The sequence below is a fragment of the Tamandua tetradactyla genome, chromosome 7, assembly GCF_023851605.1.
Source record: "Tamandua tetradactyla isolate mTamTet1 chromosome 7, mTamTet1.pri, whole genome shotgun sequence".
Taxonomy (NCBI): domain Eukaryota; kingdom Metazoa; phylum Chordata; class Mammalia; order Pilosa; family Myrmecophagidae; genus Tamandua; species Tamandua tetradactyla.
In genome coordinates, this window is record NC_135333.1 from 157,168,712 (window position 1) to 157,194,276 (window position 25,565).

The window sequence follows — 25,565 nt, forward strand, 5'->3', positions numbered from 1 at the left end:
AGCAGTATGGTCATAATTAGTAGAGCACATGTAAATAAAGTTGGAAGAAATTTTTACTCTAGTGTTTATTTAAATCTATTTGTCATTTTGTTTCTCTGTAGTATTTTTAAAATAATGGGACAGTTTGTCTTTACACATTTAAGATATTTTATTTTTACTCAGTACTTGAGAGACTTAGCTATAAAACAGAAATAAATCCACATGCAAGTTACACAGAACATTTCCACTATGTAACATTCAAATTCTAAGTGTATTATCACTCTGGACTCACAATATTCAGATACTGTTCCATGTAGTTTAAAATTATTAATTTAAATTATCCACTACATCATCCATATAAATAGTACTTATTTATCTTGGACAAGGAATGTATCTACCATTAAATAGAAAGGAATCTTATTGTTTGTTTAACAAAACACTTTTATATACTCCCTTGTTCAAAGTCCATACACAAATATTCACTCATTTGAACCTACAGCCGCCTTGTGAAATGTGTTAGGAATAATTATTACTCACAATTTAATAGATGAAGAAACTAGGAGAGGGATTAAATAATTTGCCATGGTTCTTTCAGTTAATAAGAGATAGAGAAAGGATTTGACTCCAGGCCATCTAGCTCCTACATTATACTGCTTCTAAATTTATTAATTTTTTTTTTACCCTCAATGTCCCTCATGGTAAAAGGATATGATGATATCAGGCATGAAAACAATTCCTAAAAATCTCTTCATGTCTATTTGAATAGATACTCTCATATCAAGGATTTATTTTCATTTTTTTCTAACATTTATTACTTAATATTATAAATAATAAAAATCATAAAATCATACTTTTTTAAGTTCTTTACGGAGCCTTTCATTTTCAGCAACAATCTTCTCCACACCTTTGGTCTTGGACTCATAGTGTATGCTCAACTGACGTCCAAGATGAAGTTTAAGTTTTTCCAATTCACCCTAGTAATAAAAAGCACTATATACATCAAAATAAGGAAATAAAATGAAAGGTGATCCTGTAAACTCAAAAAACTTAATTCAAAATAGTTTTAAAGATGATATCTAACTAACATGATTAGAATTAACATTTTCCCTTGAACTCTGGTCATCCACATCAGAGATTATCAAACCTAATACACATTAGAATGACCTGATGATTTGAAAAAAAGAAAAAAATCACAAAATCTATAATGGGACCTGTTCTAAAATAATCTATAATCAATCTAGGGTTTAGGTTTGGGCAGCTGCGTTTTAAAGAAAAAAGAGTTGAAGTTAATTATTTTATGCTGCCAAAGTGAGATCCAATGGTCTTGAAATAATAAGTGGAGCTACTCTGTAACTACTCTTACCTTTGTCTCCAATTAAGATTTTTCTGTATGTATAAAATGTCTACTGCACCCATTAGAGCCATTTTTTTGGGGGGGGTGCATGGTTTGGTAATCAAACCCGAGTCTCCTGCATGGAAGGCAAGCATTCTACCACTGAACCACCTGTGTACCCCCATTAAAACCATTTTACACAGTATGACAATATTTTAAATTATCCTAAGAAATTCAAGAACTATAATAGTAAAATAACCCCTTAAAAATAATCATATTTTAAAAATTACCTTTAACTTTTCATTTTCCAGCTCAATATTAGCCATTTTTTCACTGGTCAGTATTCCTGATGCTTTTTTCAACTGCTCATTTTCCCTCTGGACTTTTTCAACTACTTTTTTCATTAAACCAATGGTTTTTTCTAGTTCCGGGACTGTCTTTCCACTTCTACCAGACTATTATACAAAGGAACATGTTAGCATTTTGTTATATTTAATCAAATGTTTTAGATAATATAGCCATTGTTATTAACTTCTAACATTTGAAAGCAAAGCTTATATTACTTCAATTTATCCTTACTACAACCCTATGAGGTAAGAATTATAATCCTCACTTTATAAGAAAATCAGGACTCAGAGAATTGGATATTTCTAAAGCTGAGCAGCTAGTAAGTAACAGCTAACTCTAGAAGTTTATCCTTGATGTTTAATCCAAGTGAATAAACCTAAGAACCTAAATATTCTATTTAGCTAATGTTCTTCCCAGTGCACCAGAACTTTCTTTATAGGGAATAAAATGAAAAAAGAGAAACTATGTTTTTAAAGAGCTCATGAATTATCAAATACCAACTGCAGAATAATAAAAGCAGTTTTCCTTAAGAAAGGCCATCATTTAGAAATCCAGTTTCTGTTGAATAAAAATAGAAGCGATGTCTGAAATTAAAAACCTGATGTCAAGATATCAACAGATATGGGTCCCCAATAATAACTTTAATTGCTTATAATTTAAAATTATTGAGAAAAATTATATGCTATATATTTTTTTGCATTTTAGTCAGTATTTTCACTATACAATGAATAATCCTGAAATATAACTTTTTCATAATATTAATATATATTTCCATAATTAAGACATAAAAGGTCAAAATAGCATATAGATTTTAATAACCACAACAAATGTTACTGTCAGTAAAGATATTTGTTCTGAATTATTTTCTAATAATCTCAATATTTTCAACAAATTCATCATTTTTAACATTTTTATATTTAACATATTTACCTGAATGAGTATTATCATGATGTTTCCTATTGTGACTCTCATTCAAATGAGGTCAAGAGGGACTTAAATCTTTGACCTTGGCCTCACATGCAACATTTATTTATTGTACAAAGTGCATACAAAATAAGATGAGAAGAAAAATACAAGAATACAAAACAAATTAGGTGACTTAATTACAAAGCAATGTAAAGAAGGTGTGATGGATATCATAAAAAATAGCTATAAAACATTAGAATTGGACCAAGGAGCAATTAGTAGTTACTTCAATGAACAGGGTTCCTGGAATTTAAATGTTTTCGAGATGTGAAGGAAAATGCAATGAAAAGAGAGAGATGATGAGAGTCAAAGTTAAACAAACAAAAAAAACATGTCAGAGTTGACAGATGATAAAAGATATTAATTTGGAACACAGAGGAAGAAAGCTTAATGATGTTATATATTGTAGATGCAGCAGAATAATAAATGAAACCAGAGGCTCTAGTAAAGCATATCATTGCTATTATGACATAAAGTTTTTTTTTTTTCCATTTCTGGTTAATAACTTCAGAAACCAAAACAAATGTTTAGCATATTCTTAAATACTCACCCCTCTAACATGGCCAAGTTTCCGTTCAACTTCTGCTTTTTCTCTCTTAAGAAATTCACACATTTCCTTCAAATCTCTTACTTGATTCTACAAGATAAAAACAAATAGGTGGGCTGACAACAGTGGCTCAGTGGCAGAGTTCTCGCCTGACATGCCTGAGACTTGGGTTCAGTTCCCAGTGCCTGCCCATGTGAAAAAAAAAAAAAAAACACCAAACAGGTAACAAGTCAACCTAGCTTTATCTTTGAAAAGGAAAGGTGAATAATTCATCATTTGAACTATTAATCTCTTTAACTGTATAGACAAAGTAAACAAATGGGTCTCTACACCAACAAAAAGGATTTAAACTAAGATGTATGTTGAAAACAGGAGTGTTAATACATGGATATTTTGTACATATACTGTTAACAAATATGTCCACATTTTTACCATAGTATTCAACATAAATCTGAGTTCAGAGTTATGATTTTTATCCGTCCCATAAATTACATATTATAGATCCTTATCCAAATAATACAAAGAAACAGATAACTGAAATTCTAATACTGGTTCTATCAGTATAAAAATCAAGAATAAAACATATGACATAGCTTGATTACATCATCACCAATGGAATTAAGAGACTAGTAATGTCAAGGTTAGAAAATAAAACTGAAAAGTTAGCTAAGAAGAAATGAAGATTCTCATAAGTAAGATAAGATTTAGAAAACCAAAGATTATTAAAATCAGAGTATGATGGTGGGAATGTATAATGGTACAGCTGTTATGGAAAACAGTTTGGCATTTCCTTAGGTAGCTAAATATCGAGTTGCCCCACGATTTGGCAATACCACTACTCGGTATATACCCAGAAGAGCTGAAAGCAGTGATACAAACAGACATTTGCACACCAATGTTCAAAACAGCATTATTCAATTGCCAAAAGATGGAAACAATCCAAGTGCCCATCAACAGACAAGCGGATAAATAAAATGTGGTTTTTTTATATACAGATGATGGAATGTTATGCAGTAGTAAGACAAAATGACGTCCTGAAGCATATGTTAACATGTATGAACTTTGAGGACATAATGCTGAGTGAAATAAGCCAGACACAAAAGGATAGATACTGTATGATTTTTGCTTTTATGACCCTGGTAAAGGTAAACTCAGAGGCTTATGATACAGAATATAGGGGACCTAGAAATACACAAAAGCTAGAGATGGGTGAATGGTTAGCTAATGAGGTTGAACTTCAATGTAAGGGAATGATAGAGGTAAAGGCAGGTTAACAGTGGGCATATAAGTTATATTACCATATTGAAGATGAACATGATTGAAAGGGTTATACAGAGCCACATATCCCACTGATTAACACTACAAATATATAAGTTCTTGCATTAACAACTTCAAGGGTATGAATCTTATACAAGAGTTTAATATCAGTGTATATGGGGAAAACTATTATTGCATACTATGGGCTATACTTAACAGGAAAACATCAACAGTACCGCAGCAATACCAGGGGTAAATAATGGGGGGGGGGAGGTGTGAGAGTTAAGGGGAGGTTTGGATTTTCTATATAGTGAGGATGTGTTCCTCAGTTACTTTTCTCTTGGGAGCAATGAAAATAGTCTAAAATTAAGAGTGGTAATGATTATACCAGTAAGTGAGGATAATGTGAGACATGGACTGTTGACTTTGGACATTAAACATGATGCCCAATAGATGTAGGTGGCTGGAGGATACACCAACTGAGAAGTAGAATGCAAACTGTGGTGTATACATACGACTGAACATTGTGCTCTTAAAGAACAATGTTAGGAACAAAGTTCTGAGGCCTGCAATGTTCTGAATGAACCTGTTATTTCTAGATTTTGAGAGGCTGTGCTATATATGTATAACCTGGTATTTCCCTGGAACTTTAGGTACCTGTGTGACATTTAAGACTCAGAGTAGGAGTTCTGTAGGTCTGAAAGTCAAGCATTGCCATATAAAACTGTTAAAGAAAATGAAAAAGAGATCAAGTTTCAATTACAGATAAGAATGAAGATCAGGTCAGGACTCAGTTAAATCAGAATACAGGGGTAGGGAGGACATTGTCTGTACTTTAGAATTTCACTTACTCTATGGACCAAAAGAAGAGAGGTTTGTTTTGTCCAAAACCTAAATTTTTATTAATACACAATTAACTCAACCTGTCTGGATAGACTGTTTAAATAACCCAAACACATGGAGCCCAGAATGGGAATGAGAGTTTGTAATTCTGTATAGCATAATGTAATACCAGAATACATTCCAGAGTATTCAGAGCAGATAATTAAAAAGTAATGGCCAAGTCCCTTGAGGGATGCAAGAAAAAATATGGAACTATTAAACTTTACCACCAAGGAAACCCTTGGTACTATCTCAAATATTAAGTACTCCCAAGTCAATAGGCCAAGCCCTTGATCTTGAAACTTGCCCTTGTGAAGCTTATTTCTTTAGTGGAAAGCAAAGCCTACCTATAGTTATGCCTAAGAATTACTTCTAGAGGACCTAGTTCATTGCTCAGATGTGGCCTCTCTCTCTCTAAGCCCAACTCTGCAAGGAAACATTATGTGGGACATGACATCCAGGTTTGAAAGTCTCCCTGTGGGATATTATTCCCAGGGATGAGCCTGGCCCTGGCACCATGGGTTGACAATGCCTTATGGACCAAAAGGGGGAAAAGAACTGTAACAAATAAGGTACTGGTGGCTGAGAGAGTTCAAATAGAGTCAAGAGGCTACTCTGGAGGCTACTCTTATGCAAGCTTCAGCTAAATATTGCTATTTATCATGGTTTGCCAAACCCCAACTGTGGTAGTTAGGTTCAGGTGTCAGCTTGGCCAGACGAAGGTGCCTAGTTCTGTTGCTGTGAACATGAGCCAGTGGAATGTGAAGCTCCTCTGTCACTAATTGCAACGGTGGTCGGCTAGGGGGAGTGCCTCCTGCAATGAGTGATGTTTAGTTAATTGGCTGAATGCTTAAATGAGAGAGCTCAATGCAGCACAGCCCAAGCGGCTCAGCCAGACCTTTGGAGATATAGAAAGGAATCACCCCGGAGAAAGCTGTGGGAACCCAGAAGCTGGAAGAGAAGGCCAGGAGAAATTGTCCTGTGCCTTCCCATGTAAGAGAGAACTTCAGATGAAAGTTAGCTAGCTGTCTTTCCTCTGAAGAATTAATTTTTTAACTAAATAAATCCTCCTTTATTAAAAGCCAATCCATCTCTGGTGTGCTGCATTCTGACAGCCTTAGCAAACTAAAACGCCAACCAAAACCATTCCTGCCACACCAAAAACTTACCTGGGGCTCTAAATGAGATTCTACAAAGGTTCCATGCATTATGATTACTTTCTAGAAACCTACAACCTCCATAGGGGTTCCTAGGCCAGATAAGTCCTGAAACCCAGAGGTGCCAGCCTCCCCAGATCAGCTAGTTCCATCCCCTTATCCCTTGTTATCCAACATGAAAAGGTCAGAATGGGTACAGACCAAATACCCCTAAAGACTGGCAGAAAGATCAAAGGAGAAGATGGAGTTATAACAGAGAAGACAGGCCTTAACAAATGAGCATGACTGCTGAATCATTACAATGACACTTCTTTTAGTCTGCAGTGTCTTATAGCAGCCAGAAGGAAAAACCTAATATTGTGGAACTATAACCCATACCAAACTCTAAAATATATTCTATAACTAATTGTTGTGGTGTGCTTTGAAATGTATTGCTTTTTTGTATATATGTTATTTTTTACAATTAAAAAAATCAAAGTAAAGTAAACTTTCTAAAAGGGACAATTATCCTAATATTTAAAGTGTGACAATAGTTCATCTAATACACAAAGCACCACTCATCCAAGAACATTTGACCTTACTATTTCTGTTGTCTGGAACTCTTTTTCTAGCATCTGTGCCTTGCATTCTTACCTCCCCACCAGCTCTGTGCTGAAACAACACCTTATTAATGAGGCCTTCACTTACTATCCTATTTTAAAAGGCAGCCTCACACTCACTTCACACCAAACATGCTTTATTTTTCTCCACAGTAATTAACAAATCAGCTGTTAACTAGTAGATATTGACTCGTTAATTTATCAGTCTTCCCAGACTGGAATGCAAGTTTAATGAGTTTAAGGACTTTATTCACTGCTGTGTCCCAGAACTTAGAAGGCCCAGCGCAAAGTAGGTCTTCAGCAAAATAATTGTTAATGAACAAATGTGTAAAAAACATAGCACTTCCATGATACTTTATGAAATCAAGTTTTCTCCTTCTTTTCTTCATAAGCCAATATGGTAAAACATAAGTACTAAGTGAGAAACAATGAGGGACAAAAAGGTTTTCAAGCATTACATTTCCTAACTAAAATAAAGAACATTAAACTCACCTTTAATCTTGGCAAATCTTTATTTGCTTGTTCAAGCTGAAATTTTAGTTCAATATTTTCAGATGACAACTTCAAGATTTCTCTCTGAAGCTCCTGTTCTCTTTGACAATGATCATCTGACCCTATTCCTGAAGTCTTTAGGAAAATGAAATTAGGAATATTTTTAAGGTTTAATAAATAAAACCACATAAGATACACTGGGTAATCAAATGCCATGCCAAAAGGAAACTTTATTCCCTCAAAGAAATAGGAGAAAATTGAAGACTGTAGGAAAAAAAAAAAACAAAAGCAAGTAAGATGGAACCTAAAATTTGTGGCACAAAACAAATTTAGTTTGTTTGAATTAAAACAGGAAGCAAAGTCAAGTGCGACTTAATCGCCACACATAAATTGCCTCTATATACTCTCACAGTGGCTAAGTTAATTTATGGAGGTTTTGCCAGTCTAAAAGTATGAGTGTTACCTAAACTTCAAAAAGACCTGCCAAAATCCCTTCTTCCTTCAGTAAACTTTTTTTCAATCCGTCAGCTAAAGTAATCACTCCCTCCTCTGAAATCCAGTAACACTCTATTTGCTTTTCTCCTGGCATGAACACACCTTAAGATTATTATACACATTTTTACTTATTCTAAATTATAAGTTATTTGAAAGACAGATCTGTTTATTTTTTGCTGAAAAGTAGACAAAGTACTATCTACCTCAAAGGACAGTGATGAACATAATATGAAATAATTTTGAGAAAGTACTCAGCAGTTTTAGTTCATTCTCCCCTTGCTCACTCTGCTGGCTTGATGGACATTAAAGTCATAACTCAACAGATTTTATGGTTGTTAACATTTAAAACTGTATAAATATATCTATTATACATGGTTCTATAAAATCCTTTTGCTGTTAATTAGAAAAATTATTTACTTCTCCTTTCATACAAGTTATTGTTCAGGAAATAATCTTACATACATATCTGAAATAATATCACACACTCTGTTTAAAGGCAAAACACCATAGATAAAGCTGATCAACTGTCTAAGAGTTCTCAGGTTACAGGGTTCTCATTTCCTGGTTTTATGTTAATTTCTGAAAATCAGAAATGCTATCTCCAAAAAATGTTAGGGAGTTATAAAAAAATCACTATGAGTATTATATTTGAGAAATGGAGTATATTTCCTTCTAGAAATAAAAAAACTAAGAAGAAAATGCCACTTCACATGGTATACTAGCATAGACACCAGGAAAACGATGAAATTATATCTCTGATTTACCAAGAAGAAATTCTAGTCCAAGTTTTAATAAGTTTCCTATTTTCACTAGGTGCTTCTTCCTCTGGTGCTTTTCATCCTTTTCCACATTTCATACTAGAGGATTGGTATAGACTTTAAAATTTCATTAACAGGAACAAATCCAGTTTCCATTGATTTCTTCTCAAAAGGAACCCTAACCCATCAGACAGCCTAGCAGTTTTCATTCTCATGAATACTCTAGCCATGAAAAAACTCAACAGGCACAGACAAATCCAACAAACAGCAGAAGAAATCTATTGAGTTTTAGAATGTTCAGTGCATTGGACTGGTCCCGGATTATGAATCCTAAATCCTCCCATTGTAAACAGGAAGCTGGATGCAAGTCCTTGCATAATGTACTGTTCATTTACTCTGTAGGCCAGGAGAGCTACTGGCTCTAATGTCTATGTTCATCAGTCATAGGGCCAACACATGGAGGTTCAACCATAAATAACATCATAAATTATTCCTTCGGTGATGAAGAAGTAAGACACCACTACCAGCACATGCACTGCCATAGCCAACAGCATATGCACTCAGGGCAGCTTCTTCAGCTTCAGGTTGGGACATCTAAGCCTGAGAATGGGACTTGGTACAAGATCTCCAAGTTAGTGTGGGCAGGAGCAGCTCTCTGTCTCCAGCCTCACCTCTATAAAATCTCTTAATCACTAGTAAGTTAAATACAGTATACTTCTGATATATCCAGTCTTGGGTAAAAAAAGTAAAGAAATATATATTTTTTCTCAGGTAAAATGTAGTGAAAGTAGAGAAATTAGAAAATATAATATAGAATGGCAAAAATCTAAGCAGATATTTGATTCTGACCTGAGAGCATACAGAACTCTAGTAGAAAGACTGCATGTGCCCATCTGATCTCTATTTGAGCGAATGTATGTGCATGTATACATACGTACCAGCACAGAAAGAAAGACAGCAGACATATTTGTTGATGTTTGTAAATTAATGGCCACATCCTCATTTATTCTCTGAGGTAACCTAAGTATAATTCCAATTCTACTACTATTTGGCTAACACAAGCGAATCATGCCACCTACAATGCTTTGTTTTTGTATCTCAGAAACAAAGGTACTATACAGGATAAAGTGCAAAGTCTTTTCAGAAATGCAAGTTTGTAATTTCCTGTCTTTGTACCATTCTGTCCCCCTTAACTTCCTCTCTTCTGTCTATGGCAGCAGTTCCATTCAACTGTTGATAATCATTTATGAGTACCACTGACTGAAAGACATAAAATATATTAAACATTTCTCACAGAATAGAAGAAAACTACCAAATAAAGTTCCTACATGAGGATATTTTAAACACAGTCCTCATGAAAATATGGATCCAATTTTTTATATAAATGGATGTGGATCATTTTTTCCTCTTATTTTCAGAGAACAAAACTAAAAACTGGGCAGTCTCTAATCTTTTGAAGTACAAATTCTAATGAAACTCCATTCTATGGAATTAATATATATGGAATTGTTTTACTTCACGGAACCTATAAATTGTTTCACATAGAGAGATTCTGCTAAAAGACATTAACATCTAGAAAGCAAATTCCTGGTGGATGGAAGTTAAGAGATATCACACAGTAAAAGATAAAAGTATTTTCAAGTGAAAAAAAAAAGCCTTATGAACTGAGATAAGGAAATGAACTAAAGTCACTTTCATCCATTTTCTCTTAGCATGTAGAAGTTTGATTTTAGTTGATGTTTAGAGGACTTAGGTGACTTGAATATCTGAGGTAAAAAAGATAAAAGCTGTTTAATTCTGATGGAGCTCAAGTCTTTCTTATTCTATACTGCAATGTATATTCACCAAAATAGTAGATACACGGAGTTCAAAAACTATAGAGTTAGACATAGACTTAAATTCTTGTTTGGCATCTTCATGATCACTAGGTAGGTTTCTTACTTCTCCAAGACTCTTATGTAAAATAGAAATAACTCTCTGCAAAGTATTGTGAGAATTATACCTAGGTGCAGAGCCTAATACAAGATAGGTAGCAATATACATAAACACTCTTTTCCCATTATAAATAAATATCTCTATAACAATATATAGCAAAAAAACTGTCAAAGGAAATTGCTATATGGCACACAGATTCATAACAATTTTTTACTGAGGATATAATTCACTGTAGTAAGATTTGACTCATAAATTCAGCATGTTGAATTAGATTCCTAAGGCAAAGGAAATAATTCTAAAGTGCTTTCTATTTTTCTGCTATTGAGTTATATAGCCTAATAATTTTTAAATGAACACCAATGGTAAAACAATAAGCATTAAATTGAATTAGGAAATGTATAACCACAATTTGTTAGCTCTAGTAAAAGGTAGGACTTAAGGAAAAATCTATTAACAGTTTGGATTGTTTTTTTTTTTTGGTACAAATCCTACTTATTTTTCTTCCGTTTTTACCATATACTTATACTACTTACTATAAAAAATTTAGTTAACAAGGAAATAAAAGACTGCCATATATCCAAATCTGGCACATTTCATTTCTTGGCTGGACTGATATGTATGTTTCATAATGTGCCTGTGCATGATCCTCAGCACATAGATTCACTTCATCGATAGTTGTGGCACCATCATAGTAATTGATATTGTTGTTACATCTTCAGCTATGTGTCCCTTTTCTTTTCCATTCTTGCCTTTTTTATTCTCTTCTTGTTGTTATGTTCCCATTAATCATTTCTACAAGTCTCGATTAAACAGGATTCATTTTCAAAACTGGAACTAAAATTTGCCAGGGTACTTGCAGTCGATCTAAATGGACTTGATTTATTTTTGATCTTGCCTCAGGCTTATTTAATTCAGTGGAATCTACAACAACTTCTGACTTGTGTCTTTCTTCATTAATGTAATACTATAGATTATTTCTAGTTACCCAATGATTTAGGTTGTCTATATTCTCCCAATTTTTAATTCTGGGCATTGGTATGGATTTTTTGTATGTTCTTCTGTGAAGTAAGTGTGTATATACACGTGTGAGTGTTTAAACATTGATAATGAGGGTAGAAAGAACAATGTGTCATGTACCATATACTGCTTGAAGCAGAAGAGAAAAAGAAACATACGAAGAAAAAGAAAAATATAACAAATATATACACTAAGTGCTTTGGAATAAGATCTAATACATAATTCTAAATGTTTTGTTATAAAGAAACAACTAGAAATACTTTACACATAACTGAATGAAAATAGTTTTAATGGAAAAAAATAGTTACAATTTATTTTCCTATTTTATCTTTGATTACAAAAGTCATAACTACATTTAAAATTTGCAGAAATCATTCGTAGCGAATTTTCATGAAAATAACAGTCTTTAGTTTACAGTTATTTGTAGAAAGTATTAAATAAGTTAATACATGTCATTCCCCCAGTAAAAATAAAAGCTGAATTTATTGCATTAATATTAACGAGAGGGTGCTAATGTTTTTGGCCAGATAAAAATAGAAGCTGATTTTACTTTTATCCATTAAAAATAGAAACTAAAATAAAAGATGTACACTTACTGAAGGTCTAGAATATGCATCCTTTGAAAACTGCTTTTCTAAAGCATGAAGTTTTTCTTGCAGGTATCTATTTTGTAAACGCAAATCTTCTATAACAGAATCTCGAGGAAGAGCTTGGTGGGTCCTACACAGATAACAACCACATATTCTTTACTATATAAACTTCAACTTTTAAGAGTTTACTATACTAAAATAGTGGAAATAAATAAAATGCAATGTATTTATTAACAACATATTTATTTTAAATTTTACAAAACTTTCAAATCTTATAAAAAGTAAATCAGGACATAACTATTTATATTACAAAGTGATGCTCTATTTTACAGAGGATTCATTGCAGGGCTCCTTTAATCTATGAGTTTAAAAGTATATTTTGATTTACAGAAATTCATTGTTATTTTAAAGAACATCTATTTGTATGGAATTGTAAAAGCTGGTTGAATTAAAACACTCACTATTTTTAAAATATTATAATTTCAAAATATCCATGTCCTTCTCAAGAAGGTAAAGAATCTAAAAAGGTTCCTAATGGTTCTAGATAATAATCTGTTACATCTAAACTTGACTGCTTGGCCTAAAAAGTCCTCCACAGTCTCTCAGAACCACAGGTATGCAACCTTATTGTCCACAAGCCTACCTTTTTTAGAGAAATAAATTCACTCTTATCCGAACATGAAAGATTTACTCCTGCCTCTACCTCTCCACTAGTATTCTCCTTTAATATCTAGATCTGATTCATAAAATTCAGAAATTCAAACTTGCTGAATTCAGAGAGAAGATAAGTTCAGTATCTTTTATAAAGTCTTTTCCAATTATACTAGCCCATACAGGATTCACACTATTAAATTAAGAAAAAAGAGTAATCACATCTGTAAAAAGTATTAAAAGTGTTCCAAACTAAAATAATTTGATCCTTATGGAAACTTCAAAGTACAATAAAAGGGTTTGGTTTTGTTGTGAACACGTTTGTTTTCCTCTGGTACTGTTGTGCCTGAACACTGCATGCCTTGATACCATGGGTGTTCACACAGAGGGAGAGAGTTTCAGGGAAGCCTTCTAGTTCTATTTCAGGGAAGAAGAAAGGAACTCAACACTCTCAAACAGCACAAAAATTCTCCTCATCTTTCTTCTATTCGTGCTCTCAGTAGCAGAGGCCTTGATTGGAACGCACAGTAGTCAAAATTCTTAGGGAAGGAAATCTCTTTAATTCACGGAGCTCTGATATCAAGAGGGTAGGGAGAACCTGGTTGTTGCTTTTTTTGTTTGTTTTTCCTTTTTCTGCTCTCCTTGCTGCTGTTTGCTTAGCTGTAGACCTGTGCTCAACTGCTGGAGTGTGCAGCAGACTGGGTAATTAAAGCCTCAGCTATCTGGCAAAAGTATCAAAAAGCAGAGCCCTAGGGAACCAGAAAATACCAGGAAGATCACAGAGAGGAAGGACCTCAAGAAAAAGACCCTATAACCCTATAGAGCTGTTTATGAACTCATGGGCTCACCCTAGAGCTGTGTGTGTACGGATCTAATCCTAAATAAAATTTCAAAGACTCTGAAAACTGCCCTTTCTAGAAACTACAGCACAGAATGCCTAAAGCATTTTTTTTTTTAAATTTCAAAGCACAATATGACCTTAATTAGAATGTAAAACAAATACCTAACAAGGACAGTACAAGTATGGAAAATTACAGGCCAATCATTCTCCTGAACAAAAGGTGAACACGGATGCAAAACTTTAAACAAGCTAAAAGAAAACCAAATCAGGCCATAATATAAAAAGGATAATACAATAAAACCTAATGAGATTTATTCTAGGAATTCCAATTTGGTTTAATACTTATAATAACATTATAACATTGTTAATGCATTAAGATGAAAAATCATATGATCATCTCAATGGGTGCAGAAAAAGCATTTGTTTAAATTTATATCATGAATGGATTTTATGTTTTAACAAATTAGAAGAGAACAATCTGATAAAGTACCACAGGGGACAGATTTTAAGGTGGCCTTCACAGTGCTCACCTCCTGGTGTTCACACCCTTGCAAAATTCCCTCCACTTGAGTATGAATGAGACCTGTTACTTGTGTCTAATATTATAAAGCAGGGGTGATGGTATATTGTTCCTGTGATTACGAGAACTCACAGGGCAGAGGAGGATATTTATAATTTATGTGTACAGAAGACTCATATTCAAATTACGTAAAATATCCCTTCCATCAATTAGAAAAAGACAGGCAACCCAACAGAAAAAAACAATAGGAACAGATAATTGAATGGTTTTTTTACCAAAGAAGATAGTCAAATGAACAAGAAATATATGAAAAGCTATCCAATGTTATTTTAATTAATAATGAAATACCAATTAAAACCACGAGATAATTCTATATACTTTTCTGTATATTATTCAAAACATAGCAATTCTAAAACCTTGGTATCTCTAACAAAGAAAAATGAACAAAATGTATCAAAAGGGATGAATAAAACTGTTCATGGCAGTGTTACATATAATCGCCAAAAAACAGAAATAATTCAACGGTCATCAACAGTAGCATGAATTTTGTTCAATACACTATATAGCAATGAAAATATATATGTATTTGTTCAATACACTATATAGCAATGAAAATGAATGAACTATTTCTGCACACAACATAGGTAATTGTTACAAATATAACCCTCAGCTGGCAAGCATTAAAATGCAGATATTGAATAATTTCAATTTCATAAAATTAAAAATCTGGCAAAACTAATCTATGGTGTTAGAAGTTTAGATAGTGATTAACTTTGGGGAAGGGCAATGAAGCAGTAATTGAGAAGGGACTTCTGGGGTGCCTGAAATGTTTAATTTATTGACTTGAGGTGGTGACAGGTATGTTCACTTAGCGTTAAATATAATTGAACTCCTAGGATATGCACAATGCTTCTGTATTACGACACACTTCAATAAAAATAATTTATCAAGAAAAGAATGAGGGTGGGTCAAAGTGGCTCAGTGGCAGAGTTCTCGCCTGCCACACCAGAGACCGTGTTCAATTGCCGGTGCCTGTCTATGCAAAAAAAACAAAAAAGAATGAAAGTTCTGCATCTATCATCAAAGATTCAAATATGGAAGGAATGCATGAGAAATTTGCATAAAAGCTTCTAGGTAAATGGAGATCTTAATTGCTCTCAGCTCGATACAAGGCACACAAAAAATACATGCAATATTAATAAAATCATATTGATTAGGTTAAGGTTGGAAAATGATACTTATTGGGTACATTATTCTGGTCAAATCAGATCTAGAACACAATATTCAATACAGTGAAGTACATTTTAGAGACAATAATAACCAATATATCTAATCTCACTTTTAAAAAACATTGATATTGTTATAGTTACACTCAACCAGTTTTTTCTTCATTATAAATGGATAGCACATTTCCATGTGATCACTTACCTCATATAAGATATGTCATTTTCCAAGTCAAGATTTCTCTTTTTTAATTCTTCCAACTCTTTTTCTGACTCCAAAGCTCGCACTCCCATAACCTGATCAACGGTCATGCTAGTAGTTTTTAGTTTCTTCTGCAAAGTAAGCTTCTCTTTATCAGCTCTATGAGATTTAATATAAAATCATGAAAAACAGATTGTTCAACATATATATGGTTTGTTCAATTTATTGAACTACACAGTTTACTCATTACCAAACCAATATACAAAATTGGATTATTCTGTATTTCATATGACCTGACACTGCAAAACCACAGGAAACTCCATTTTTAATTCTTAAATATAATAATTAAAGAAAGATAAAACTAGTAAAATTCTCATATTATTAAGTATAATAAAATTACACAACTCTAAGGTTAAAAAAATAAGATTTTATACATAATTAGTTTCACAATTAAATTTAAACTCACTTGGCAAAAAGATCCTTCAAAGTATTCAACTGTTTTGTTAGAGTGTAGACTTCCCCTTCTTTCTCTTTTAACTTGTTTCGAATTCCTTCTATTCTGGTTTGCCATTTTTTACCTTCTTCCCACTTAATTAATTCCTCTCTAGCACTCTGTAAACAATAACAAGGAAGGGAGAATATTATTAATATTATTTTATTTCATTTTCAGATTTATAAATTATGATTTCCACAGAACAATGGTAAACCAATGCATTTTAGAGAACATTAAATAAGTTCATTTCACTGTGTAACTTCTAGAATCTTTAGGAATGGCCACCTATTAGCAAGCATGCCCTATAGTCTGTCTAAGCATGCTTTATTCCATAACTTGACAGATGAAATTCTAGGAGACAGTTTAAACTAATGCCCATCTTCTTAACATATCTTTAACCAAAGATGCTAATACAGATAATAATGATCAAAGTGAGCTTCTAACAAAGAATCCATATTTACAAATGACCAAACGAATTTTGTTACCCCACAATAATCTCTTAGCGTCAAAGCCTCTTCAAGTCTTCAATGAACATTACTTCACTCATTCAAAAGATATGTATTTAGTACTACATGTGCCAGTCCAACTCCCAGGGCTAGAAATAGGAGTAATGAATAAACCAGATTTAAAACCCATCTTTGGACGGGCCATGATGGCTCAGCAGGCAGAGTTCTCTCCTGCCATGCTAGAGATTCAGGTTCGATTCCAGATGCCTGCCCATATGGGAAAAAACAAACAAAAAAACATCATGGAGATTATAGCCTAGTTTTTGCTGAATGGTTGGTTGTTTGGATTGGGGGGAAGGTAGCAAAATACAGATGATAAGCAAGATAAAATAATGCACTCACACACATATACTGTAGTATGTTAGCTCGTGATAAATGCTACAAAAAACAAAAATAGGGAAAGGAATTAACAGGTTCAGGGGTAGGTGTCATGGTTTGTTACAATTGAGAAAAAGTGTCCAAGGAAAACCCTATGTAATGCAGAACTGCTCTATGTCCTGAACAAATTTTGAATGACCTATCGCATATTTATATATTAAAAAATGTGTTCATTATTATCTGACCTAAATATTCATTTTACCATCCACATAACTTTACCAAACAATATTTTAATGCTTCCAATGTGCACTACATTTTCTAGGAATACAATGACCAAATAAAAATCAAAGAGAGAATGTGGACTTTGTTTTGCTGTAAATTGTACCAACAATTGTTTGGCATTTTGAAAATCAAATTATAAATGGCAATGCCACTGTGACATATGAGTTGCCAATACAACACATTTGTAAGAGTCTCCATTTGCAGCTGTGAATTCACATTAATACTATGTAAAGCTGTAAGCACGTGACTACTTCATTATGTTTTTTAGCACGATCATGTTATAATATTTACATATTGAAATATAAATAACATGAATATATTATTTTAGTTATTTTCCTTTTTTCTTTATATAGCATATAGGTATTCACATTGAAATTTTTGAAATTATATATATAGACAGCTTATATTAACAATGAATTTCATTGAGAACAGTTAAGTTAACATTACGAAACATTTTAATTATTATAAAAGAGGGTGTGGGGGTGCGCAAGAATAGTTCAGTGGTAGAATTCTTGCCTGGGAGACCCGGGTTCGATTCCTGGCCCATGCACTTACCAAACAAATGAACGAAAAACCAAACAAAAAAAATTCAGCAAATGGTGCTGCAGTTAGGGGATACTCTAATATACGAAAAAAGAATGAAATGTGACCCCCACCATCTGGCATACAAGAGGAAAAAAGTAGGGGAGGGGACGGTAGGGGTCTGACAATACTGAAACCATGGTTGAAAGTCAATTTACACTAAGATATGTTGCTCTATCTTCGAACTATCTTCGCTAATACGGCCAAATTTTTTTATCTCATTTATTTAGCTCAACTAATCAATATCCTTCAAAAAGACTACAAAAAACTGAAGTAAATGTTTGATAGTTATTAAATTCTTTTCTTCTTGAAATATGTTTCTCTTGAAATATTTCCTAGAAATATAAAATATTAGTTGGGGGTAAAAGGTATAAATAATTCTGTAGCATTGGAGTACTTTGCTGAGTTTAGAAGGCAATTCTACCCTCTAAAGTAAAAGGGGAAGCAAGAAAAACCAAAGGTATATGTTACCAAAGGTTTGTTCTAGACAGGAGGTGGGGAGGTGGGAAAGGCAGGAGGAAGAGAGAATGAGGAGAGAAATTCTCCTTTCATATTTCTTTACCAATAGCTTCTTATGATAGATTTTCTAATAATATCATTGCATTTAAAAATTTTAATTCATTCAACAAATAATGGAAATATACTGATGTCAGGGACTGCTCTAGATGCCAGGGATATAATAATGAACAAAAGAGGTAAAGCTCCTACCATCAAAGCCTACAGTCTAGTGAGGTGAAACAAAAGAGGAGCAAATAAGTAATTATGTAATATGTCAGATGGTAATAAATACTATGGAAAAAAGTAAACAGTATTAAGGAGAATAGGAATGCAAGGCATGGAGGGAGGCTTTGCTATCTTATATAAATAAGCTACAAACACTATTTACAGAGAAAAGGTGTGGAAGTTTCCAAACATCCAACATAAAAGCATTCTTTGATTATAAAAACATTAATAAATTAGAAATGCCCAGCACTGCAGACTCTGATAGGGTATTCTCATTAGATGCCTGGATATGAATTTTAATGTTGGTGTTTATCTGTGTTCTCTTTTTCAGGTTAGTAATAATATTGTCTTTCACTGGTATGAACTTGGTGGCTTACAAAAGAATTTCACATATTTCATTAGACTATCAAAATAATTTTGAGAAATTAGTAATGGAGATAGTATTAACTCCATTTTAAGGGGGAATAAACTGAAGCAGAGGTTAGCAGGTAAGGCAAAAGTCACAAGGTTAGTGAGGCATTCTAAAAGTAAAAAAGATTAAGAATTGGTATCCAAATAGGGAAACAGTGAAGAAAGCAATCTAGAAGGGTAAGGGTGTTCTGATTTTGCAACTTTACCCAGCAGATCTTCTGATAGCAAATATGTGGTGGCTCCATACATAAAAATACAAAAATTTTAATCAAAATTATACTGACATTGATTAATTTTCATAGGGAGTATTTTTTAGAGTATACTTTAAGATTTTTAAATTTCATTACCTATTTTTTATTCAGTGCAATTAGAAACACTTCACTTTCTTTTCTATTTTTATGTTACTGAATTTATTTTATAGATGTTGAATATTTTCTGGGTAAATTTTACAATAAAAATTTTTCCTAACCATAGATCCTCCATTATGATTTTCTTAAGGGGCAAATAATACAATACCAATATTTCCCACGTCATTTTTTATATTTTCAATTTTACCAACAAGACACAAACTTCAATTTATTATTCATAACAAGTGTAATTACATGCATTTTAGTCAATTTTAATTTTCCTTTGGGTTGATTATTTCTATTAATAACTGTCATTACAAAATAGTTCATTAGCTAATGTGAAAGATTTTAAGCAATTTCTCTCATATTTCAGAATCAATCTATTAAGCAGGACTGGTTGATTATTAATGCAAGTATATTTCAAACCACTTCTTTTATCTTGAAGTAACAGTCCAGTCTACTGACAGAATAGAGAGCTTAAAATAATGTCCAGCTTTCTTTCTTGAAGGTCCAGAAGCACTAACCAGGAAAAGGATTATGTTGAGAAGTGGCAAATACAGTTGGATATGTAAAGTGTGAACAGATTTCGAAGGTTCTATAAAATCAAGAAGACCACACGGAGGTGATGCTGTATTCGTTTCCAAATAAAAGAGTTACATCACAGGTATCTCCTTGAGGAGACTAAATTTCTAAAGGATGGAAACATGTTTTAGATTTCTCTATATTATCTAGTATCACTTAGAGTATGTATTAGAACCTAAGTTAATATAGCATATTATCTCTTCACCAACTACTATTTAATTTAGTCTGAAGTACCTTAAATATATTAATCAGTATGTTTCTTCACATACCTTTTCTTTCATAGGTTTTATTTCTACCTCATCCACCTTTTTTTCAAGTTGGCTTTCTAGCTTTTTAATTTTCTTTTGGAGTTCTTCAATTAAACTTTGTTTATTATCTACCACAGGTTTGCCCTGAAAAAAAGGATACATCTTTAAATTCTATCAATTAAAAAAAATCAAACAAAATACATAATAAATATTCCAGATATAGAAACTTTCTGATGTTATAGCTAACCATATTTTATAAATGACAATATTACTATACAAGTTCAACATGATAGCAGCATCTGCATTTTAATAATAAATGCTACTATAGAACTATAAACACAATAAAGGTCACGGATGGATTTAGTTATATTAATCAAAGTAATCTGAAAGTCACTTTCAACAACTGTTATATTAATGTTAAAATTAATTGTTAAAATTTTAATGTGGGAATAAACTACTACCTATATGTTATATACCAAAGACATTATTAGACTTCATATATAATTACCTGCAATCCATTGGTTAGTCTTTTAATTTGTCTTTTCAGTTCATCATTTTCTTGATCAATTCCATCCTTCTCTCTAAGTATTTTATGAAAGGCCTTTTGCTTTTTTTGCAGTTCATTGTTTAAGTCATTCAAATTATCAGTTAATGAGTTTTCTCTGTTTTTACTTGTTTTAAGAGCTTCTTTCACTTTTAAAAGATTTTCACTTAAATCTTCAATTTGCGTCTAATAAATATGAGGTAAAGAAAGGTTTTATTCATGAATCTTCATGAAATATCAAGGATAGAAGCAATATAAAACAGTATATCATTAATACTTATAAAAAAGAAAATTTCAATTTTAATTCCCTTACATTCATTACACAAGGGGGAGAAAAAAACAAACACTACCACAAATTACATATATTTTCCACATTCATATGAAAGGAAACAAGTTTACTTTGACAAAAAATAAATTTAAAAATAGTCAAAAACAATTCATCATCACCAAACACCCAGAAACAAAATTTTATCAAGTAAGCAAACGTCTATTATGGCTGAATTAATTAAGGAAGCAAATTGTATGCCTATGTGCAAGGCAGCATTTTAAACATTAGGAAGCATAAAAAAGAAGTATAAAACAAAATCTTGGACTTCAAGTACTTGATAATCTACTTTGTAAAGACAAGACATGGAAGGATAACTCACCACACCATCTAGTATATATAGCCAGTATAGACAGAAATTCCTAGCCATCCTATACAGTGACAGTGACAGGAACACTGGCACTTAAAATATATTTTGTTGAATAAATTATTGTAGTCCAAATAGTTGGAAAAGAATATTAATAGAAAAGTTGGAAGGAAAACAAACTATCTTAGAGAAATCAGAAAAGTTCTCAAGAAAAAGAAGGACTTGAAATTATGAAGAACTCAGAGAAGACATTTCAGGCAAAGAGAAAGATATGAAAATGGATCGGCAAAGGGCAATTTCTGTACAAATTTTTATTTATGTAACAGATTTTGCGTCAACTCTGCCTATAATCTTGCTAGTTACAATGGGAGATTCTAAAAAACTTAACAAAATCCAGTTCCTGAACTCTAAAGCATTTATAGTTTATTGGTAGTTAAAAGGACTTATAAATAAACCAAGTGAGTAAATCAAAATTATAAACAAACTGAAATACACAAAAGTAGATTTCTCAGCTTATCTAGGAAATACTACATGAAACTTTGTATGAGTACATATGTTTTGGAAAAAAAAAAGCTTATTCACTAAACCTAATGACTAGGTAAGAAAATTTGAAATGTTGCCCCAAAATAATTAAATACCCTTAAAATAGTCTTCAGACATTTCTATAAATTAAATGCTTTAGGAACTATATAAATTCCACAAATTATTTTCAGGGGAAAAAATACTAAACAAGTCACATTATAAACTAGCAAAACCTAGATAGGAAATTCTGATACAGCAAAAGAAATCTACTCCTGATAGGGCAATCAATATCTGGGAAAAATTCTACATCTGATAAAGCAAAAAATCTACACACATATCTTACTTATCAATACGGAAGTAAAAATCCTAAGTAAATGTTTCTCAAATTTAATTCTATTGAGAATAACTCATAATGGCCTGCCTTTCCTGTTCCTAAAATGATAATCCACACTGTACCACAAAGATACTTATAATTCAAAAATGTATGTGTATGTGCATATATCATCGATAATTACTGGGAAAAATTCCTTATTCCTTATCAAAACTACTGTGTCAAAGTGGATAGTCTTTCAATGGGAATTATTCTGAATATTTTGTTATATTAACACATGTTTTGGTGTTCACCTTTAGCTCTCTAGTATGCTGCTCAACTATTTGTTGAACATTGAGATTTGCTTCTTTCTGAGTAGTTGCAGAAATAATACGCTCTTCAGCTGCTGCTGTCATCTCTGTTCGGAGTTCCAAAAGTGCTCGACTAAGTGCCTATAAATGATAATACATATAAATTTTAGAGAAAAATTTATATTTTATATGTAGATAGTACATATATAAAAAATGCTTTATTACTTCTTACCATTTTCCTAAAATGCCATGTGTTAATCAAACATAATTGACAAACTAATTCAATTATTTCAAGAGAATTTCCTTTAGCAATTATACTTAATTCTTTCCAAATTGCAGAATTCAAAATCTTGACAATAATGATTTTAAGAACCAAGAATTAAATCAAATAATTTACATTATACAAAAATCAGTCCATGCTTTGTTTTCAAATATTCAAGTTTAGATATTTATCTAAATCACTCATTTAGTATAGCCTTCCTTGTGAAAATTAACAGAATTTAAGTAGACAAGGAAAATTATAGGATTAGAAAAAGATTAAAATTTTCCAATAAATTTCATGAGGTAGTGTAGAAAAACAGCAGCAACTTCTAGAACAATTTGATAATATAAAATGTGAGATAAATGAAGAAACCTAATAAATCAAATAGTCCACTGACAAACACCTTCCCACAATACTATCTCTATGACCCTCTTTTTTAATTTCTATTTCCCACCATTATATCCACCTCTTAATCATTCAAGTTATTCAAAATAGTATAGTCCAGTAACAATAGCGTAAAATCCCTGTAGGAAATGGAGATAATAATGTAATTAAAATTTTATACACAAAACCTTACAAATCAGAGTGATGACACCATAAAAACACAATTGGACTATATCCAAATTTTTTTTAAAACCACTCAATAAACCTATTTAAAAGTACTATCTGGGGAGGGCCACGGTGGCTTGGTGGCAGCATTCTCACCTGCCATGCTGGAGACCCAGGTTCAAGGGTTCGATTCCCAGGGCCTGCCCATGTAAAAAAAAAAAATAAAAGTACTATCTAAAAAGATCTTGTTTAACATCATAAGATAAGATTCATACCTTTTATTACAACAGAGAGATTTATAGTACCATCTTTTACAAATTTCCAAATCTTCTTTAATCAGTCTACCATATTTGTTTTTTCCTTTATGTTGATAATTTTCTGTTACTTACTTTTTGTTGTTTCTCTTTCAAAGCTAATTGGTTCTTTAATCGTTCCACTAGATTTTTCATTGTAGTTGTTGGAGCTCTTGAATTTGCTTCTTTTTGAGCTTGGATTTCAGATTTTAAACTCTGTGATTCCTTTTGAGATTGGCCCAGAAGATACCTTAAATCCTCTACTTCTGCTTTCACTTTTTTCACTTCTTCTGCATGGTTTTCTTGGAGTCTAATATAAGCAAACATATATTTAATAGAGCAGATGCTGCAATTAATTTTTTTTATTAATACACATTTTATAAAGAACAAATGCTTTGTTCTAAGTATCTTACAATCTAAATATTGATGGAGACATCCAAATCCTAAAGTAGAACAATTCTTTATACCACGTAACAATTCTTGAACTTACCATAAAATTTCCTTCTAGTTTCTGTCTAATATTTTTGACAACAACCACATTGTATTATTTTGGGGCTTCAGTCAGATAATATAAAGAAGGAACAAGATAGCAATTTAACTATAGGCTCCCGCAAAATGAGAAGACTTCTATATCAGCGTTTCCAGCTACAGTACAATTGACATTTTTGACTAGATAATTATTTGTTGTGAGGGACTATCCTTTGCATTGCAGGATGTTTTACAGTGTCCCTGGTCTCTAGATACCATAGACCCCTAGCTGTAACAGTAGAAAACATCTCCTGACATTGCCAAATGTCCTTCCAGAGGGTGAAAATACCCCCAGCTGAGGATCACTGCCCTACACTGACATTCTGTAATGATAAAGTGTAAACTTCAACAGAAACCACATATATTAATCACTGTTTACGATTCCAAAGTAACCAGTGTGTGTGTGTGTGTGTGTGTGTGTATAGTTAATTCAATTAATCCAACTGTTCACATTAGTAAGACTGACAGACTGAATTATATTCAGTTAATTGTGCCTACAAACAAGTGTATTAATAAGGTCATCAATATGCTGATTCAAATAATTGAACTTTGACCAATGAGGGCAAGATTGTGTTAAACTAAACCATGCATAAATGTTAAACTCTCCGCGAGTTCCACATTTTATCAAATTGTGAAAATATTAGATTTCACTAAAGAAATTCCACAGATTTAGTTTCCTAAGATATATTAAATATGTACACCAATGTGAACACTGAAAATAAAATTTTTTTAGTAAGGTAGACGTACTCTATGGCTTCAAAAATCAATAACATAGTAAACTACAAAACAACTTATGTACTTTATATAGCAAAAAGCACAAAAGCAAAAAGCAAAAGCACAAGTAACTTCATACTCCAAAACATGACAGGAAACCTACTATACCAAATATGACATGTCAAAAACTTAACATATTGGAGAAGAAAAAAACCCAAACTGTAACATATGCTACCAATAATTTTCTTTACTTTTAGAGAGTAATTTCTTAAAAGCAGTTATCTCTTTAACAAAAAAAATAGTTACATTTGTCAGAGACATCTTATATAACTGAGTAAAGAATCCAAGAGTCTAATAAGGGCTTCAAAGCTAGAATGGCACTATAGGTCAAGTTGTTCAACATTTTCATTTTTCAGATGAGAATTCCGAGGACCAGATAGATAGTTCTACAATGACTGGAAAATGCATACTTTGGGTTTAAAAAAATACATTCTGAAACCATGGTTGAACAACTTTAGACTCTCTAAAGAATGCTATGAACATTCAACAGTCACTATGGTTAATAATCACAAAAATAGAGTTTTTCATTCAACAAATATTTACTGAGCCTTTATTA

The 25,565-nt window shown here is 32.3% G+C and overlaps 1 protein-coding gene across 5 annotated transcripts in view; it reads right to left on the bottom strand.

The window, feature by feature from the left end:
* Window positions 1-25,565, bottom strand: part of CEP290 (centrosomal protein 290) — a 103,019-nt gene that overhangs the window by 10,033 nt on the left and 67,421 nt on the right. For all 5 annotated transcript variants that reach the window (XM_077111539.1, XM_077111540.1, XM_077111538.1 and 2 more), the window contains 11 exons: window positions 23,804-24,017; window positions 22,607-22,744; window positions 20,793-21,014; window positions 20,306-20,428; window positions 16,259-16,404; window positions 15,796-15,951; window positions 12,362-12,485; window positions 7,561-7,695; window positions 3,177-3,263; window positions 1,603-1,767; window positions 831-953 (listed from right to left, as the gene is read on the bottom strand). In XM_077111539.1, the coding sequence (XP_076967654.1) occupies window positions 831-953; window positions 1,603-1,767; window positions 3,177-3,263; window positions 7,561-7,695; window positions 12,362-12,485; window positions 15,796-15,951; window positions 16,259-16,404; window positions 20,306-20,428; window positions 20,793-21,014; window positions 22,607-22,744; window positions 23,804-24,017 (1,633 nt within the window). The remainder of the gene's footprint in view (window positions 1-830; window positions 954-1,602; window positions 1,768-3,176; window positions 3,264-7,560; window positions 7,696-12,361; window positions 12,486-15,795; window positions 15,952-16,258; window positions 16,405-20,305; window positions 20,429-20,792; window positions 21,015-22,606; window positions 22,745-23,803; window positions 24,018-25,565) is intronic.